This window comes from Hermetia illucens, chromosome 4 (genome assembly GCF_905115235.1).
Source record: "Hermetia illucens chromosome 4, iHerIll2.2.curated.20191125, whole genome shotgun sequence".
Classification (NCBI taxonomy): Eukaryota; Metazoa; Arthropoda; class Insecta; order Diptera; family Stratiomyidae; genus Hermetia; species Hermetia illucens.
The window spans coordinates 130,898,036-130,911,801 of record NC_051852.1 but is presented as its reverse complement, the minus strand read 5'-3'; the positions used below and the strand labels follow the sequence as shown (position 1 = coordinate 130,911,801).

The 13,766-nt window shown below is 41.8% G+C and overlaps 1 protein-coding gene across 1 annotated transcript; it reads left to right on the top strand.

The window, feature by feature from the left end:
• The first annotated feature begins 786 nt into the window (after positions 1 to 786).
• Positions 787 to 13,551, top strand: LOC119654629 (F-box/LRR-repeat protein 21). Its single transcript, XM_038060100.1, has 8 exons — positions 787 to 1,297; positions 10,992 to 11,131; positions 11,188 to 11,436; positions 11,507 to 11,636; positions 11,699 to 11,913; positions 11,976 to 12,245; positions 12,303 to 12,467; positions 12,530 to 13,551. The coding sequence occupies exons 1-8, from the start codon at positions 1,237 to 1,239 to the stop codon at positions 12,806 to 12,808; spliced, it is 1,509 nt and encodes a 502-aa protein (XP_037916028.1). The 5' UTR covers positions 787 to 1,236; the 3' UTR covers positions 12,809 to 13,551.
• The last annotated feature ends 215 nt before the right edge of the window (positions 13,552 to 13,766 follow it).

The window sequence follows — 13,766 nt, the reverse complement described above, 5'->3', positions numbered from 1 at the left end:
CCATAAGAAAATGCGCAAATCATTATTCCGTTGTCGTTGCCGGGTTTGACGTGCTGGCTCGTAACGTTAGATTTTCGTGTAGGGATGTCCAGGTTGTCCAGCCCTACTTTACCCCCAACCTGGAGGACCAGTTGGTACAATTTGTCCCGTTTTCAGGCACGGGAGACTCGCCTTCATCATTCTCCGTCTGCAGCTTTTCGTTAAGACAGAGCTCCCAGCGGTCACCACATGGAGGTGGAGATAGGGTTTGGTAGTAGCGCTGTTGGTGTTGGTTCAGCAGGCGTTTCCCAGGTTTTATATTCCATTGTGAGTACCAATCCACGTTTCGCCTTGGAACCTATACTACCCTTTGACGATTATTGGGATTTTATGATGATAATTGCTCTTACTAAACATAATAAACTAATAAAAACTTTTGAGGTCAAACATTTTCGTCTGGTTTTTCAAATAAATTGTTTCGACGGATGAAGTCAATAAAAAAACAAATAATGTTGATTTTTTAAAAATCTACAAAAACTTCCAGCAAATACTTATTGTATTTGCAAACAACGTCTGTGGTCAATGTACAAATAAACTTTCACCTTATGCCACCTTGCATGAAAATTTCCTTCTTTAATCAAAACCCCCATCTGCAAACTCTAGAACCACAGCTGATCCCATGTAAATTAGAAATTGCGAAAACAAAGCTTTCGAATGTACCGAGTTTCCCACGGATCCGTGCATACGAAAACTATTTATAGAAAATGGTCCACGTAATATGCCCGAGAGTAGCTTTCCACAAATATCTTTTCAGCAGATTCAGAACAGTTTTCCTAATATTTTATCTAGAATTAGCCGAACAAGTTTTGAAAATGCGGAAAGTACAGTCGAAAATCTACAAGTTCAATTAGAGCAGTCGGTGAAGGGTTCAAAAAAGATTTTCTTCCGTAAATTTATATTTTCATCATATTTTCGTCCTGCGTGTAAATGAAAGTTTCCGCGATAACGTACTGAATTCAAAAGGAATTGTGAAAGTTTTCCAAGTGATAAAAAGTGTATCTACAAGAAACCCGGTGTTATCTTAGATCGAATAGCTTTTGTTCAGAAATTTTGGGGATATTTTACTATTTAACAACAAATAGTGCGAGTGACAGATTTTCTTGCTGAACGGAAAATATTATTAATGCCTTGTACAGTAATAAAAGTTAGAACTTTTGCATCAACTTGAACCACGGAATATAAGGATCGTATCCAACAATGAGCAAAATTGAGGAAAAAGCTCAGAAAGGCTGCTGGAAAATTGATGAAAACGATGAAGGTATGGAAAACTATTGATGAAAGCAAGTGAAGAAAAATTTATGGACTCTTGTTTGCTTATTCATGATGTTTAATTAATTTTTGTATGCCATATACATATTATGTTTGTATATATTCTGCTTTCAACTGATTTCAATCGGATTTTGGCAAAGTATCAATCTAAAATTTTTGAGTTCCGATTAAGTGATCGCCTTCTGTTTATGACATCAAATCAAACATGTGAAAGCCGGGAAATTTTAGAGTTTTGAGCAATTGAAGAGTGTCACTGAAATAATTGAAAGTTTTGTAAACAGATTCCGTTAGAACAAAACAAAACTGTGCGAAAAACTCTCCATCAAAGTTTTGGACTTACAAAAGAAAAAAAAGGATAAATACTTAAGAAATGGCTGAAAAAAGTTAGCAATTTCTTCCTTTTTGTGAAACAATGTATTTTCTTTAATTTACGATTTTTCAAGGGCCAAATGTCTCCTTTTTCGTAAATCAAGCCAATAAATTTCTCCAAATATTCAACGAGGTACACCTCTACAGACACTTTGACGTAAACCTATATTCCCATTATGCTAGCTGATTCGGCAAAGTCCTCGTAGCTTCATCCATTGACTGTTCTATCTATCTATCTATCTGACTGACTTGTGTGAGTGGATATATGCTGCAGAAACAATATACTCTAAAGAAAACTTGAAAATAATCTAGCTTTACTATAGAGCGCCATTACCAGCACTGCAAGGCTAGGCTTCACCTAGCACAAAAGCAATTCCAACCCGCGCCAGTGGCATTACTAAGGAATGACACCAATAACAAACAAATCCGCATTTCGGCAATAACTTGCAAAACTAAACTAAGCGACGTGGTTCTTCATGGACATATGCGGCGCACTTTACATGTGAAGAGTGATATCGCAAATCGATATATCTGGGTCTCCTATAATACACAAACTTATTCCCCAGAACGATAGCACTCCGATTATGATAGAAAATGGCATCTTCTGCAAGCCTAAATCACTTAGAAACTTCCGAAGAAAATCGCCTTCTCATGCACAATCTCATATGACCATTGATCCTTTTTTCGCTGTGCTCAAGGCCACAGTTCTTTGATTTCTGAAGTCCAAAAATATCATATATCCTCGGAACGAAAACAAATAGGCCGTATGAGATCTCCCATCTAACTGGCGTCCCCTCAAGTCAACATCGACCAATGTAGTATTGAGCTCATTACTGACTCTTGACTAACTGACTATTTAGATAAGTCCAATATCAGTCCTCATCCTATCCATTCCTAGGCAGTTCACTAGCGCTATACACAGAATTACAACTGTTTTTCCCAAACCATTGGAAAAGTTACTTCATGTATCCTCATTGATGCATTTCAAGCTAACCATCGTCTTGAAGCCGCTCGATGCCCGGAAAGTCATTCGTTCACGCCGAAGTTTTAACTCCAAAATTGACAGAACTCAAAAATAACTCTCTGATTCTGGGAAGCTATCAAAATGGCATTAGTATAACCAATTACATAAAAGCTTCGTCTTCTATTTTCCAACATGATTCGAGACCGTGGACAGTACAACACATTTCTTTCAGGTTTTACTAAGCGTTTTCCCACCCGGCCTGGCCAATCCGTCAGCCCGCTCATTCCCCTCTATGTTCCTATGCCCGGGAACCCAGAGGAGAGTGACTTTTAGCAAGCTATGTTACGCTTGGGGCTCGAATCACGCTCCAGTCATCGCCAGTACTTCCGCCTGGAATACACTGGCGAAACCAGGGAGACCATAAGACTTGGATACAGCGTGTGTATTCGAGAAAACCCCCGCGCCGACTTCATAGGCCATCTTTGATCCGTCCATAAAGAGTACTGTATCATAGTCTCGCAACACGCCGCCGGTCTTCCACTTTGCCCTGGTTGGAAGGTCCACAGCAAAGTTTCTCGTGAAGTTCAACTTGCGTGTGACATACTCGTATTCCGTGGGGGGTGCCCAGATTTCCCGACGTATTTCATCTAGGATGTTGCTGTGGCCGTAGGACTTCGCTGCCCAGCATCTGACGGCACTACACGCTGCAACATATTTAATGTGGCGGTCTAGGGGGAGGAGATGCAGGAGTACATTGAGAGCATCTGCCGGGCAGGACTGCAGAGCCCCAGTAGCATCTGCACACGCGGTTCTTTGAATCCTATTAAGCTTCGTTCTATTGTATTTTCTCTTCAAAGCCTGGCGCCATACAATAGAGCCGTACGTTAGGATCGGACGTACTACAGCGGTGTACATCCAGAGAACCAAGTAATCGAGCGCTGAATTTACCAGCAATCAAACTGACTACATTACCTCCTATAGGGTACTGTAATCTTATAGTGTAACGTTACGGTCTTGAATGAAGTGCTCTAACATACTTCAAGCCCCTGATCCTATTTCATTATTGCCCCAACGATTATTATTATTATTGTCGCCCACATTTAACCACTTGTGGCATTACACGCTTTGGCGATGCATTGAATGAATGAATTTTTAACTTGAGTGCGAAAGCCTTTTTTTCAGCTTGAACCGAGATCTTCTTTCTGGGTTCTTCGGATTCTGATCGTTTAGATCGAAATCAGCTTTGACCTTTTTGAGTTTCTCCGCAAAGGACAGATTGCCCTTGCTAGAGATAGATGGCCTCTGAGCGCACTTTTGCTTTCCTTTCCGCTTCTTTGCCGGTAATTTTAATCCATTCAATATTTGTTCGATCCTCCTGCATTTCATTGCACTAACAGACGTTCGCACTTTAGCCATGTATTTTGCCCCTTCTAAAATGTCTGTTAAGTTTTTCGGAACTGTCTGTATGCCCTTTTTTCTCTTACTGGATTTTTGATTCCCAAGGGGATCCCCCTCTTCTTGTCGTATTCTTTTATTCGACCGTGATTTGATGGCAGTACAGTTAGATGTCACTTGAGTGGCCTGTGAAACTTTTGGAACATATTCTCATATTCTTTATGCATTAGTGCACGTTATGCTTGTCCTTGAAAAGCTCGGATAGCTCAACTGTTTTTGCCCCAAGCAGGGTGAAGGATAGATCCTCCAGATCAGGGCCGAATCTAAAATACTTGTAGCATTAGATGTCACGGTGGCTCCCTTGCTCACTCCCAAAAATCGTCAGTACTGGGATTCCGAGCCGACCCCCGCACCGTACGTTTAAGCTTCCTTTCATCTTCCATGGTGATTTTATGTTCAGGGTATCCATCCCATTGACATTTTGATCTACGCACCAGAAATGAGCAAACATTAGCCCATGCATAGTCTGAAAACAAGTACATAAACACATATTTAAACATCGCCACCTGGGGTCGGAAGATGGAACTCATCATCCTGGCCGCCCTCCCACATTGGACAGACCTACTGCTTGGTGTCTGTCATCACTCTCAAGTATCTGATGGCGCCATTGAAAATGATGATGTGAGTTTCTACTTAGATACAAGCATAATTTCGCTTACGGCGCTTGCTAATGCGGGCCATTACATTATTTTCTTCTGCAAGCCTTAATCCAGCGCTCTTCAACTACACCTCAACAGCACTGATTGTTTCGCAAGAGTATAACTCAGCATTCTTTAAATGCGTTGCGACTACCACCGTGGTCGGAAACCTTGCACATGATGTTCCACAGCAGTAGGCCCAGTACGGAGTTGTGTGGAACACTCGCGGAGATAGCATAGGTATCATTCCAGAACTATCTTTCAGCTAAATAGCAATCGACAATAGTGCTGATGAAAGGCTGGCCAATTTACCATTCCATCAGTAGTTGAAATGAGCATCTCCCTAGGCATGGACGCGTCACATGCTTTGGAGAAGCATTATGTCACACGAAAAGCTATTTCCTCTGGTCTGCCGGCGTTAGAAGGATCTAACCGCAAGTCTATGAAGGTTTGCTCATCGATGTTTTCGTTAAGCAGCTTGATGACCATTTCGGCTTTAAGTATCCTGGTTTCGTGCCATGTAACCCTCCCCATAAATCGAAAATAATTGCTTGGTGAATGCTGTAGGTGTAGTCCACTCTAATGTATCAAGATATACCACACCAGTTCAAGACTGACAAAAGTCAGGTCTACGATAGAGCCAAGCCCTCTTTTCAAAAGGGCATACATCATCTTCGTTGGCCACAATAAACTAATAGACATCGACCCTTTGCATTATTCTCCTGGCTTCCCCATTTCAGGGACCACGCCAAACAATATGAAACTGAGTAGAACGTAGCAGCTGTATACAAAAGCACCGCTTATTTCCGCCCACAAAAAATCATGGGCCGATTGTCTCATAACCTGTAGCCTAGACCTTCACTCCACCGGTTAAGCCACCACGACAATTTCTATCTCAGATTCGTACCTGATCTGAGCAACGAAATCCTGGTCGACCTTACAATGATTGAAGTTTATTTCAATAAACTTCATTTTCTCATTTCAGGTAATGCCTTCCTAAATTCTAAGCGTTTACACTTCCATCGATACGCTAATACGTCCCACCTTTCTTTTCCTCAAAATGGATTTGGAGTCCCTATTATACTCTTTGGTAATATGTCCATTCTCCCCACACCTTCTTCATCGATCGAACCAACCAATGCTGCTAACGCATGCTTTCGTGAAGTGTCCAAACATTAAGTACTTGAAGCACTCCTTTAATGAAGCCCAATTCGAAGCTTTCTGGGGGACACCAATTTCAACATTGCCTCCACTAGTAGACTTTTCTCAAATTCACAATCCATTCTTCTCCAAGTTCCTCTAACTAAATTGTTCGTTCAACACAATTCAGATTTTTCATCTAGATGTCACTCCGTCGGAATCCTTCTTGCTGATATGGTCTCCTCTAAGACCGAAGTCAGCTTTAATAATAATAATAATAATCGTTTGCGCAACAATCCATATTGGATCAGGGCCTTGAAGTGTGTTAGAGCACTTCATTCAGGACCGTAACGGTACACTACAGTACACTGTAGGAGGCAATGTGGTCAGCATTGTGCTCGCCCGAGGTTATTACCCTGATTTGACTCAGGTACTCATTCACAGCTGAGTCGACTGGTATCCGACGCCAAATCACGATACAAATCCCACTGCCGCCAGCGAGATTTGAACCGCGACCTTCCGTACGACAGCCTTGCGCTCTAACCACTTACCTATTCGGACACTTCAAGTCAGCATTGACCACTTTTAATATCTCCGCTTACGACAAACTTCCCTCGGAGTTGACAGTTACCGGTGCAAATTCGCCTTTTATTTATTTCGCTGGGCGAGTTCCCCTTTGGAACACATGGAACTGCCAGTGCGTATTTTTTGCTCTGAGCCGCCTGCTGATTCCCTAAAGAGTCCTCATCTTTTTCCCGCAACTTGTGTTAAATCGCCCCTGTTGGGTATCAATTTCCTGGCCCTGGAGTACTTCCCACCTGTCTGAAACACCCGATTTCTTCGAAAACCGCCATGACGGGCATGACTTTATGTTGAGTTTAAGAGGGGAGGGGTAACAGACTGAACATGCTCGGCTTGTTCAATAAGCTCTGGTTACGTTGAGTTCCAAGCCACATTGAGTTAGAAAGTAATGAGGCAGCGGATGAGCTGACCAGAAAAGGAGCAAGGAGACATGAACCAAAGTCCTTCTATGGAATTGGACATGAGTTCACGGCTACGACGCTGAAAAACGAAGACAAACGGCTGAGGAAATTGTGCTGGATGAACACACCAGGAATGGAGCAACCCTAGACTGTACTCATGAAGATTTTGTGAAGAAAGTGACGAAACCTCCACACATGTTCTGGGACAGTGTCCGGTATATGTGAAAGGTAGGTTCAGGTACCTATGGGAGCTTAAACCCAACATGTTGGCACCATAAAGTCTGCCTCCAACTCGATCTTTATTTTGATAGATATTCTGCCCGTAGAATGATGGCGAACACATTAACGGCGCTTCAGAAAGTAAAATTTCCATGAAACTGCCAGGTTATCCCCCTCACAATTTGGTGATTAATTTTCAGGAAAGGGGGAAATGTATCAGAGTGAAATTATGCGGTGTTTCCAACGATTAATTAATTGAAGTAATAAAAACTTGTTGTTTCTTTTCCGTTGGTGTGGGTATTTTATTCTTGCAAATACCGATATTTTGGGAACCACTTGTTCCCTTCATCAGTGCAAACTAACTTGTTTGCACTGATGAAGTTAGTTTGCACTGATGAAGGGAACAAGTGGTTCCCGAAATATCGGTATTTGCAAGAATAAAATACCCACACCAACGGAAAAGAAACAACAAGTTTTTGTTACTTACAATTAGGGTAAATGTAGTTACAAGCTCTCGGCGCACAATAGATCTGTTGGATCAAACTGTCAGTCACAGCAGAGTGGAAGCTTTATCCAAAACAAGTAGCCCATGGACTAACAAAAGTGCTACCCGCTTGGGACCCTATTAATCTAAAACAAAGCCACTGTATGTTATTACTAGCTATCCTGTTCAGGCAGTTTCCTACCTGCACCCATCACAGATTTTTCCGAATCTTAGGACATCGCCTAGAGACAAAAGGACCGAAGGACCCTACCAGGGTGTGATGGGCTTAAATCTTAAGGACTTACGGAAGCCGCACAATTACTTATGAAAAGTAAATCGTCTCCTCCTCCTTTTTCCATTTGCTGTAGCTAGCTAATCAATCCGATTTTCTTCAGGTAATAATTTAAGAATCAGGTTTCTGTTAGAAAACAATTGCTTTCCAGTTGTGATTTTCCAGTGACCTTAGGTTCCTTAGTAAGGATTTTCGCCTGTCGGTAGAAGTTAAAATGTTCATATTTGGGTGCGAAAATCTTTGCAATTTCGGGCCGTTTTCATATCGGCAAACGGCGTCTCCAGTCGCACTACTCTAGACCCAGCCCGTTGAGGAGACAGGGCATTTACCAGCTTCTTCATTATAAGCAATGCTCGAGTAGCCTTACAGTTAGATCAGGAACGTTTCGTTCAGTCGACCGTGTGAGACCCAGGCTTGAAAATAAATATCACTATCACACCCATCCCGGGAAATTTTCGGAATCCATATAAGCTTCCATTTCTATTGTACAAACCGGCACATCTATTCCAGGCCCAAGATAGAAATGATGTCATTTGTGTCCGCAAACTTGCCTCAATAGAATGAATTAAATATCCATTCAACCCACTCGAAAGATGCAGTTTCGCATGTGATAGACCGGTCTGGATTCAAGGCTATGTTACCGTTTCCCCATCACTTTCAATATACCTCTCACTCTACTAGCAGAGGTCTAAAAATTGCTACCTACGGTCTCTAACCAAAATCCACTTTAATTTCAAGGATGTCTCAAACGGGCGATCCTCCGAGAATTTATTTTGCCCTTACAAACTGCGCGCGAGGGTCTGATATCTTTTGATATCCACCACGTCCCCACTGTAATAATGAAGAATTCTCACCACGAGTGCGGTGGTCGAGATAGTTGCTCCGGGTTCGATTTTCGGGCGTCTTAAACGTTCATATTCGTGTTTTCCCAATGCTGTAAGCTCATCACTTAAAAGAGCCTCAGTGAAACCTCAGGCTGTGTGAATGTGCTACACTCTGCAAGGGCGTGAACAGGAGAAATACAAACCTTTGACGCCTTGAAGTGACGGAATCCACATTGCTAAGAGTATTTTTCTCTTAATCTGTTCACACTATATCATATTAAGCGAGTAGAGAGTTTTGCTGATAGAAGGACGATGTCATTTTCATTTATCATTGATGGTAAATGGCTTCAAGAACCCTCCCCCATCAGTCCTGGTACTATCCGGGAGTTATAGTCTGACCACAGGCAATTTAATTGAATTCTTTTTCTCTAGAAATAGTTTGTTCGGATGCGGTTTTTTGACCGTAGTTCGGTGCTTACATATGGTCAAGGTTTTGGCAACAGTAGGTGGAACTGACCTGGTATCGCTGTGCTCAAAGTAGGGTCCTGTGGCTTTAGGCTTTAGGGAGAAATCTAAGAAAATGTAACTCAAGGTGGAAGTTCTGCAGGCCTCTTCCGAAATCACAAAACGAATCTAATTTTGTAAAAGTAGTATTTCGTCCCGCATCCAAAAACTTCAGGACCCTGGTGAATCATCCCCTTTCTCTCTCCCTCTCGACAGGCCCACTGCTATGGTATTCGTTTTAAAAAGTAAATAAATGAATCCCCATAGGGCTCAAATCCGCGCACGGTTGTTGTCAGCCAACAGAACATATTTCAGCTTACAAAGACTGTTCCGCTCGAAACGTCTCAAAGCTCTTACTGTACAAGACTATGATCTTGCCAGTCCTCATGTATTCCTCGGAAACTTGGGTTCTTAGCAAGAAAAATTGCGAACTCTTGGCCGCGTTCGAGAGAAGAATCCTCCGAAGAATTTTTGGTCCCCTACATGAGAATGGACGATTCCGTAGCTTACACAATGACGAAATCTATGAGCGATACCATGACCGTCCGGTTGTGAATAAAATCCGGCTCAATAGGTTACGGTGGGCGGGTCACTTAATCCGTATGGATGAGGATGATCCCGGAAAGTCTATAAGGGCAATATCTATGGTAGAAAAAGAAGACGAGGCAGACCCTGCCTAAGATGGAGCGATGGCGTAGGTCAGGACGCCAGACAGCTTTTAGGGATATCAAATTGATGGACCTCGGCGCAAAACCGGGATGTCTGGAGTTCCTTATTAAGGCAGGCCTAGACCGGATACCGGTTGTTGCGCCGTTGATGGTGATGATGATGATGAAACTGCATCGACGAAAGTGGATTTACTCCCAAAACTTGTTTCATGGGCAAACGTGCGAGGTCCTGTCAACGCCGCTGAGAATAGAATTCTCTTAAACTGGCTCTATCGCTTGGTCTGATGAAAGCCTTTACTCGTCCAGGAATTTACTTGTAATTTTTTTACTTGACTTCTGTATCAGGTTATGAGTTCAGGTCGATAGGAACCTGGAGATGGTTGAGAGGACTTTACTCGTCAGCCCTAGTAGTACCCTAGAGTTGTAATTTGCCCGGAGACAGCTTCGTTGAAGTTGTTTTGTCCGGAAGCAGCTCTCTATCCACAGGTAGATGCTTATCCTTGGGCAAGGTTTGTACTGCAGTGGGGGGCTAATGTCGGCACTACTGTCAACGAGGTCCTGCTCCTGCTGGGTTCCAGTACTATACTTCTTGGTTGATTCTGTTTTGTTTGTTTTGTTAATTTTTTTTTTTTTTTGGTTTTGTTGCTTTATCTATGAATGGCTGAAATGCAGGGTAAAAAACCCGGGCATGGAATGAAAATCCTATAGATCCCTGCGGAAATTGCAGAATCAGTCTAATTATGTTAAAGTCCACCTCCAAAAAACTCCGGACCCGAAGACCCTTTCTACGGGTCCGCGTATTCAGGGTTAGTAATAAAAAGTAAAGTCTGTGGATTTTGACAAGGGGCGAGGCTAGTTGAAACTGTGGGACAGATGGTACTTAAAATTCTCCATTGATCCATATTATAAAATTGTGGAAAAGGATATCATAGCTAGCAATTAAGTAGCGTGGCAGTTTTTCAACTGAGTACTTCACGGGATTGGAAAATTCTTACTATTTTTCTTCTTTATCCTTAATATTCCGCAAAGATCTGAAACACTTTAAGGAATTCTCGTCTGTTGACATTGAATCTGGGACTAGATACGATGGAGTTTTAATACTATTCATTCATTCATTTCGTTTACCTTTTCTACGTTTTTCAGCTTGTTACATTGATGTCGAGGAAGAAGTAGATTACAGTGACCCAAACAGAGAATACTCACACTGGCACGAACTACCAGATTTGCTTTTGGAGGAAATTTTCAAATATTTGGAAGTGAGAGAAAGATATTATGCAAGTTTGGTATATTTCACTTCTTCTTCGAAAAAAATCATCTATTTATTCAGTGATACTTCCAGGTCTGCCGCAGCTGGTACCGTGCCTTCCATCTCCCTCCGGTTTGGTCAAACTTCGTAGTCGACGATCGGACCTTGACCCGAGCCAAGTACAACTACTATTCAGGATGGCAGCATACTTTGGACCACTTGCGAACTCAAAGCTGCTTCACGCGTGTGGGCCGATATATAAAAGGACTAGATTTCAGACCTGAGCATAGTTTTAATAATTTATTTCAGTTTATGACCTTAATGACGTGGTGTATCACGAAGGTAAGTTAATGACTTTGTTTGCTGGTACGATTGATCCTGCTCTAGATTGGAAGTAAATTTCATTGTGCAGGGAAGGGAAGAAAGATGCCTTGCAGAACTCAAGGATATAGGTTGCAAAATTAAAAGCCTCGTGTACACGTTCCCGTGCCATATGTCCCAGGCAGAAGATCCACAAGGAATCAAATTATTTGGAACTGGTGGTAAGATAGCAATAAGTTCTGAAGCCTAGAAGCTTCCCAACTATTTGAACCTATTCCTTTAGGGGAACTTCTACTCGCTCTCAAGAAACTCATGGCTAAACTCGACAATTTAAGAATACTCAAACTCATTGATTTAGTCCTGGAACGATTTGAAGCCAATCACTTGCTGGATGAAGTGCTCGATTCATGCTGCACTCAGCTAAGGGTCCTGTACCTTGTGAACACAACAACCGTCCATTGTCCAATCATGCATGTTGGTCTTTTCGTAAACTTGCAAGTACAACCAAGTTACTTTCGCGTTTTATCTTATATTAATTCCCATCTTTTAACTTCTTCCAGATATTGGTCATAAGTCCACAAAATATAGATGACGATGTCCTTATACTTTTGGCAGATGCCAAACTCAAACATTTACATTTGCTGCAGAATCGATATACCCCACCACACTACCAAATCTCCGGTTGCAGTCCTAAGGCCTGGCAAATCATAAGACGGGATAATCCACAATTGAGGGTGCATATTCGAGTGGAGTCGGGAGGATGTGAAGAGTTTGTCTTCCAACCAAACGCACCTGTCTACAGTATTTTGTATGCAACACCAAAGACTAGGGTAGGTCGAGTGCGATGATATCTTTTCAAGTAGGTCCAAAATCAATTCCTAAACTAGATTACAACCGAAGGCTTGTTACGGATGATCGATAACTACCGAGGGACACTTACAATCTATGGTCATGAAATGCTGCCGAAATATTGTAGCCCGAAGTCGTTTCATAGTCGAATCGATAGTGCGCTGCTCCTTATGACGAGACAGTGCTACAACATAACAACGTTGGTATGTCCAGAAGAACCCTAGATCCTTTGACCCTACTTTTGGTAACCCTCTTCTACACTCAGGTTATTCGTGAGAAAGTATCAACTTCCACACTTCTCCTTCTGGCAAAATCTGCTCTAAATTTGCGGGACTTCCATGTTAGGAGGAATGCAGTCATATTGCGCTGTGATTGGCCATACAACCCTGAATGGTCCAACGAGTTTTATTGCTGGTTAAAGTGTGCATCCAGATCTTATGAGTCGACTGAGAAAGAAATTGCCCAAATTTTAGGGAAACGATGGACCCTTCTTAGTGATAAAGACTTCAAACGAGTGACGGTGAACGTAAGACAGAAGTTTTGACAAGAATAGGGAAAATAAATTATATTTTTGCATAATTGATTTTCAATTTAAATTTTCCAAGTGAAGTAATCACCTTAGATTATGGAATATTAATTATGGTTGCATTCCACGAAGCTTCTTTTTTAGTTTACGTCAATTTATATGGTTATTTCCTGCTTATTACACTATCAATCATTGTTCCATGCTTCCCTTCTTCTCTAATAATTTTCCATAAAGATCAATGCAAAATAAAAACTACGTAAATTACCTCCCCATCGCATCTTCCCGGTACTTACCCAACTCCATCCTATAGAATGTAATTAAAAGGCGCTTATATATCACAAGACAATGCTTACAAAGTAGTATTAATCATTTTGATCCATCATTAGCGGCATTTACTTAAAATGTGGGTTGATCACTCAGTGTTCCGCCAGTAAGCTTGCAACGTCTCTCTGAAACAATGTATTCATTGAAAGCACTATTAGTGTTGATCCTTTTTAATTTATTTTTGAGCAATTTCGTGGAAAGCCAAGTAATCTACGGTAATGGATATGTTGGGTACCCGCCAGTCGCTCCAGTTCCTGTTCCGGTTCGAGTTGCAGTACCTGTTCCAGTTAATCCTGTTCCCGTCCCTGTTGTCGTTCGAGTGAGACCTTTCAGACGCCCTTATCGTTATGGAGTTTATTATTAACAACAATCTACAGAAAGTTTGAATAAGTTCTTCCAGGAAATTAGTTGGTGAAATAAAGATTATTCACGTGAAAGTGGTTTTTATATACAATAGAATGTGCATCAACTATATACGAAACCAGCTTCAACGGATGAGACAACTCCTGAGAAGCCAGAACAAGGTAACTCTTGGAACCGCAGAATAAACTACCATGAAAAAGGTATTCCACCTTATCAATTCTTTTTGGATAGGGTGAGTGAATACGTTGGGCTCCCGCAACGGTAAGCCAACTAAACACCTCCCCGTGAT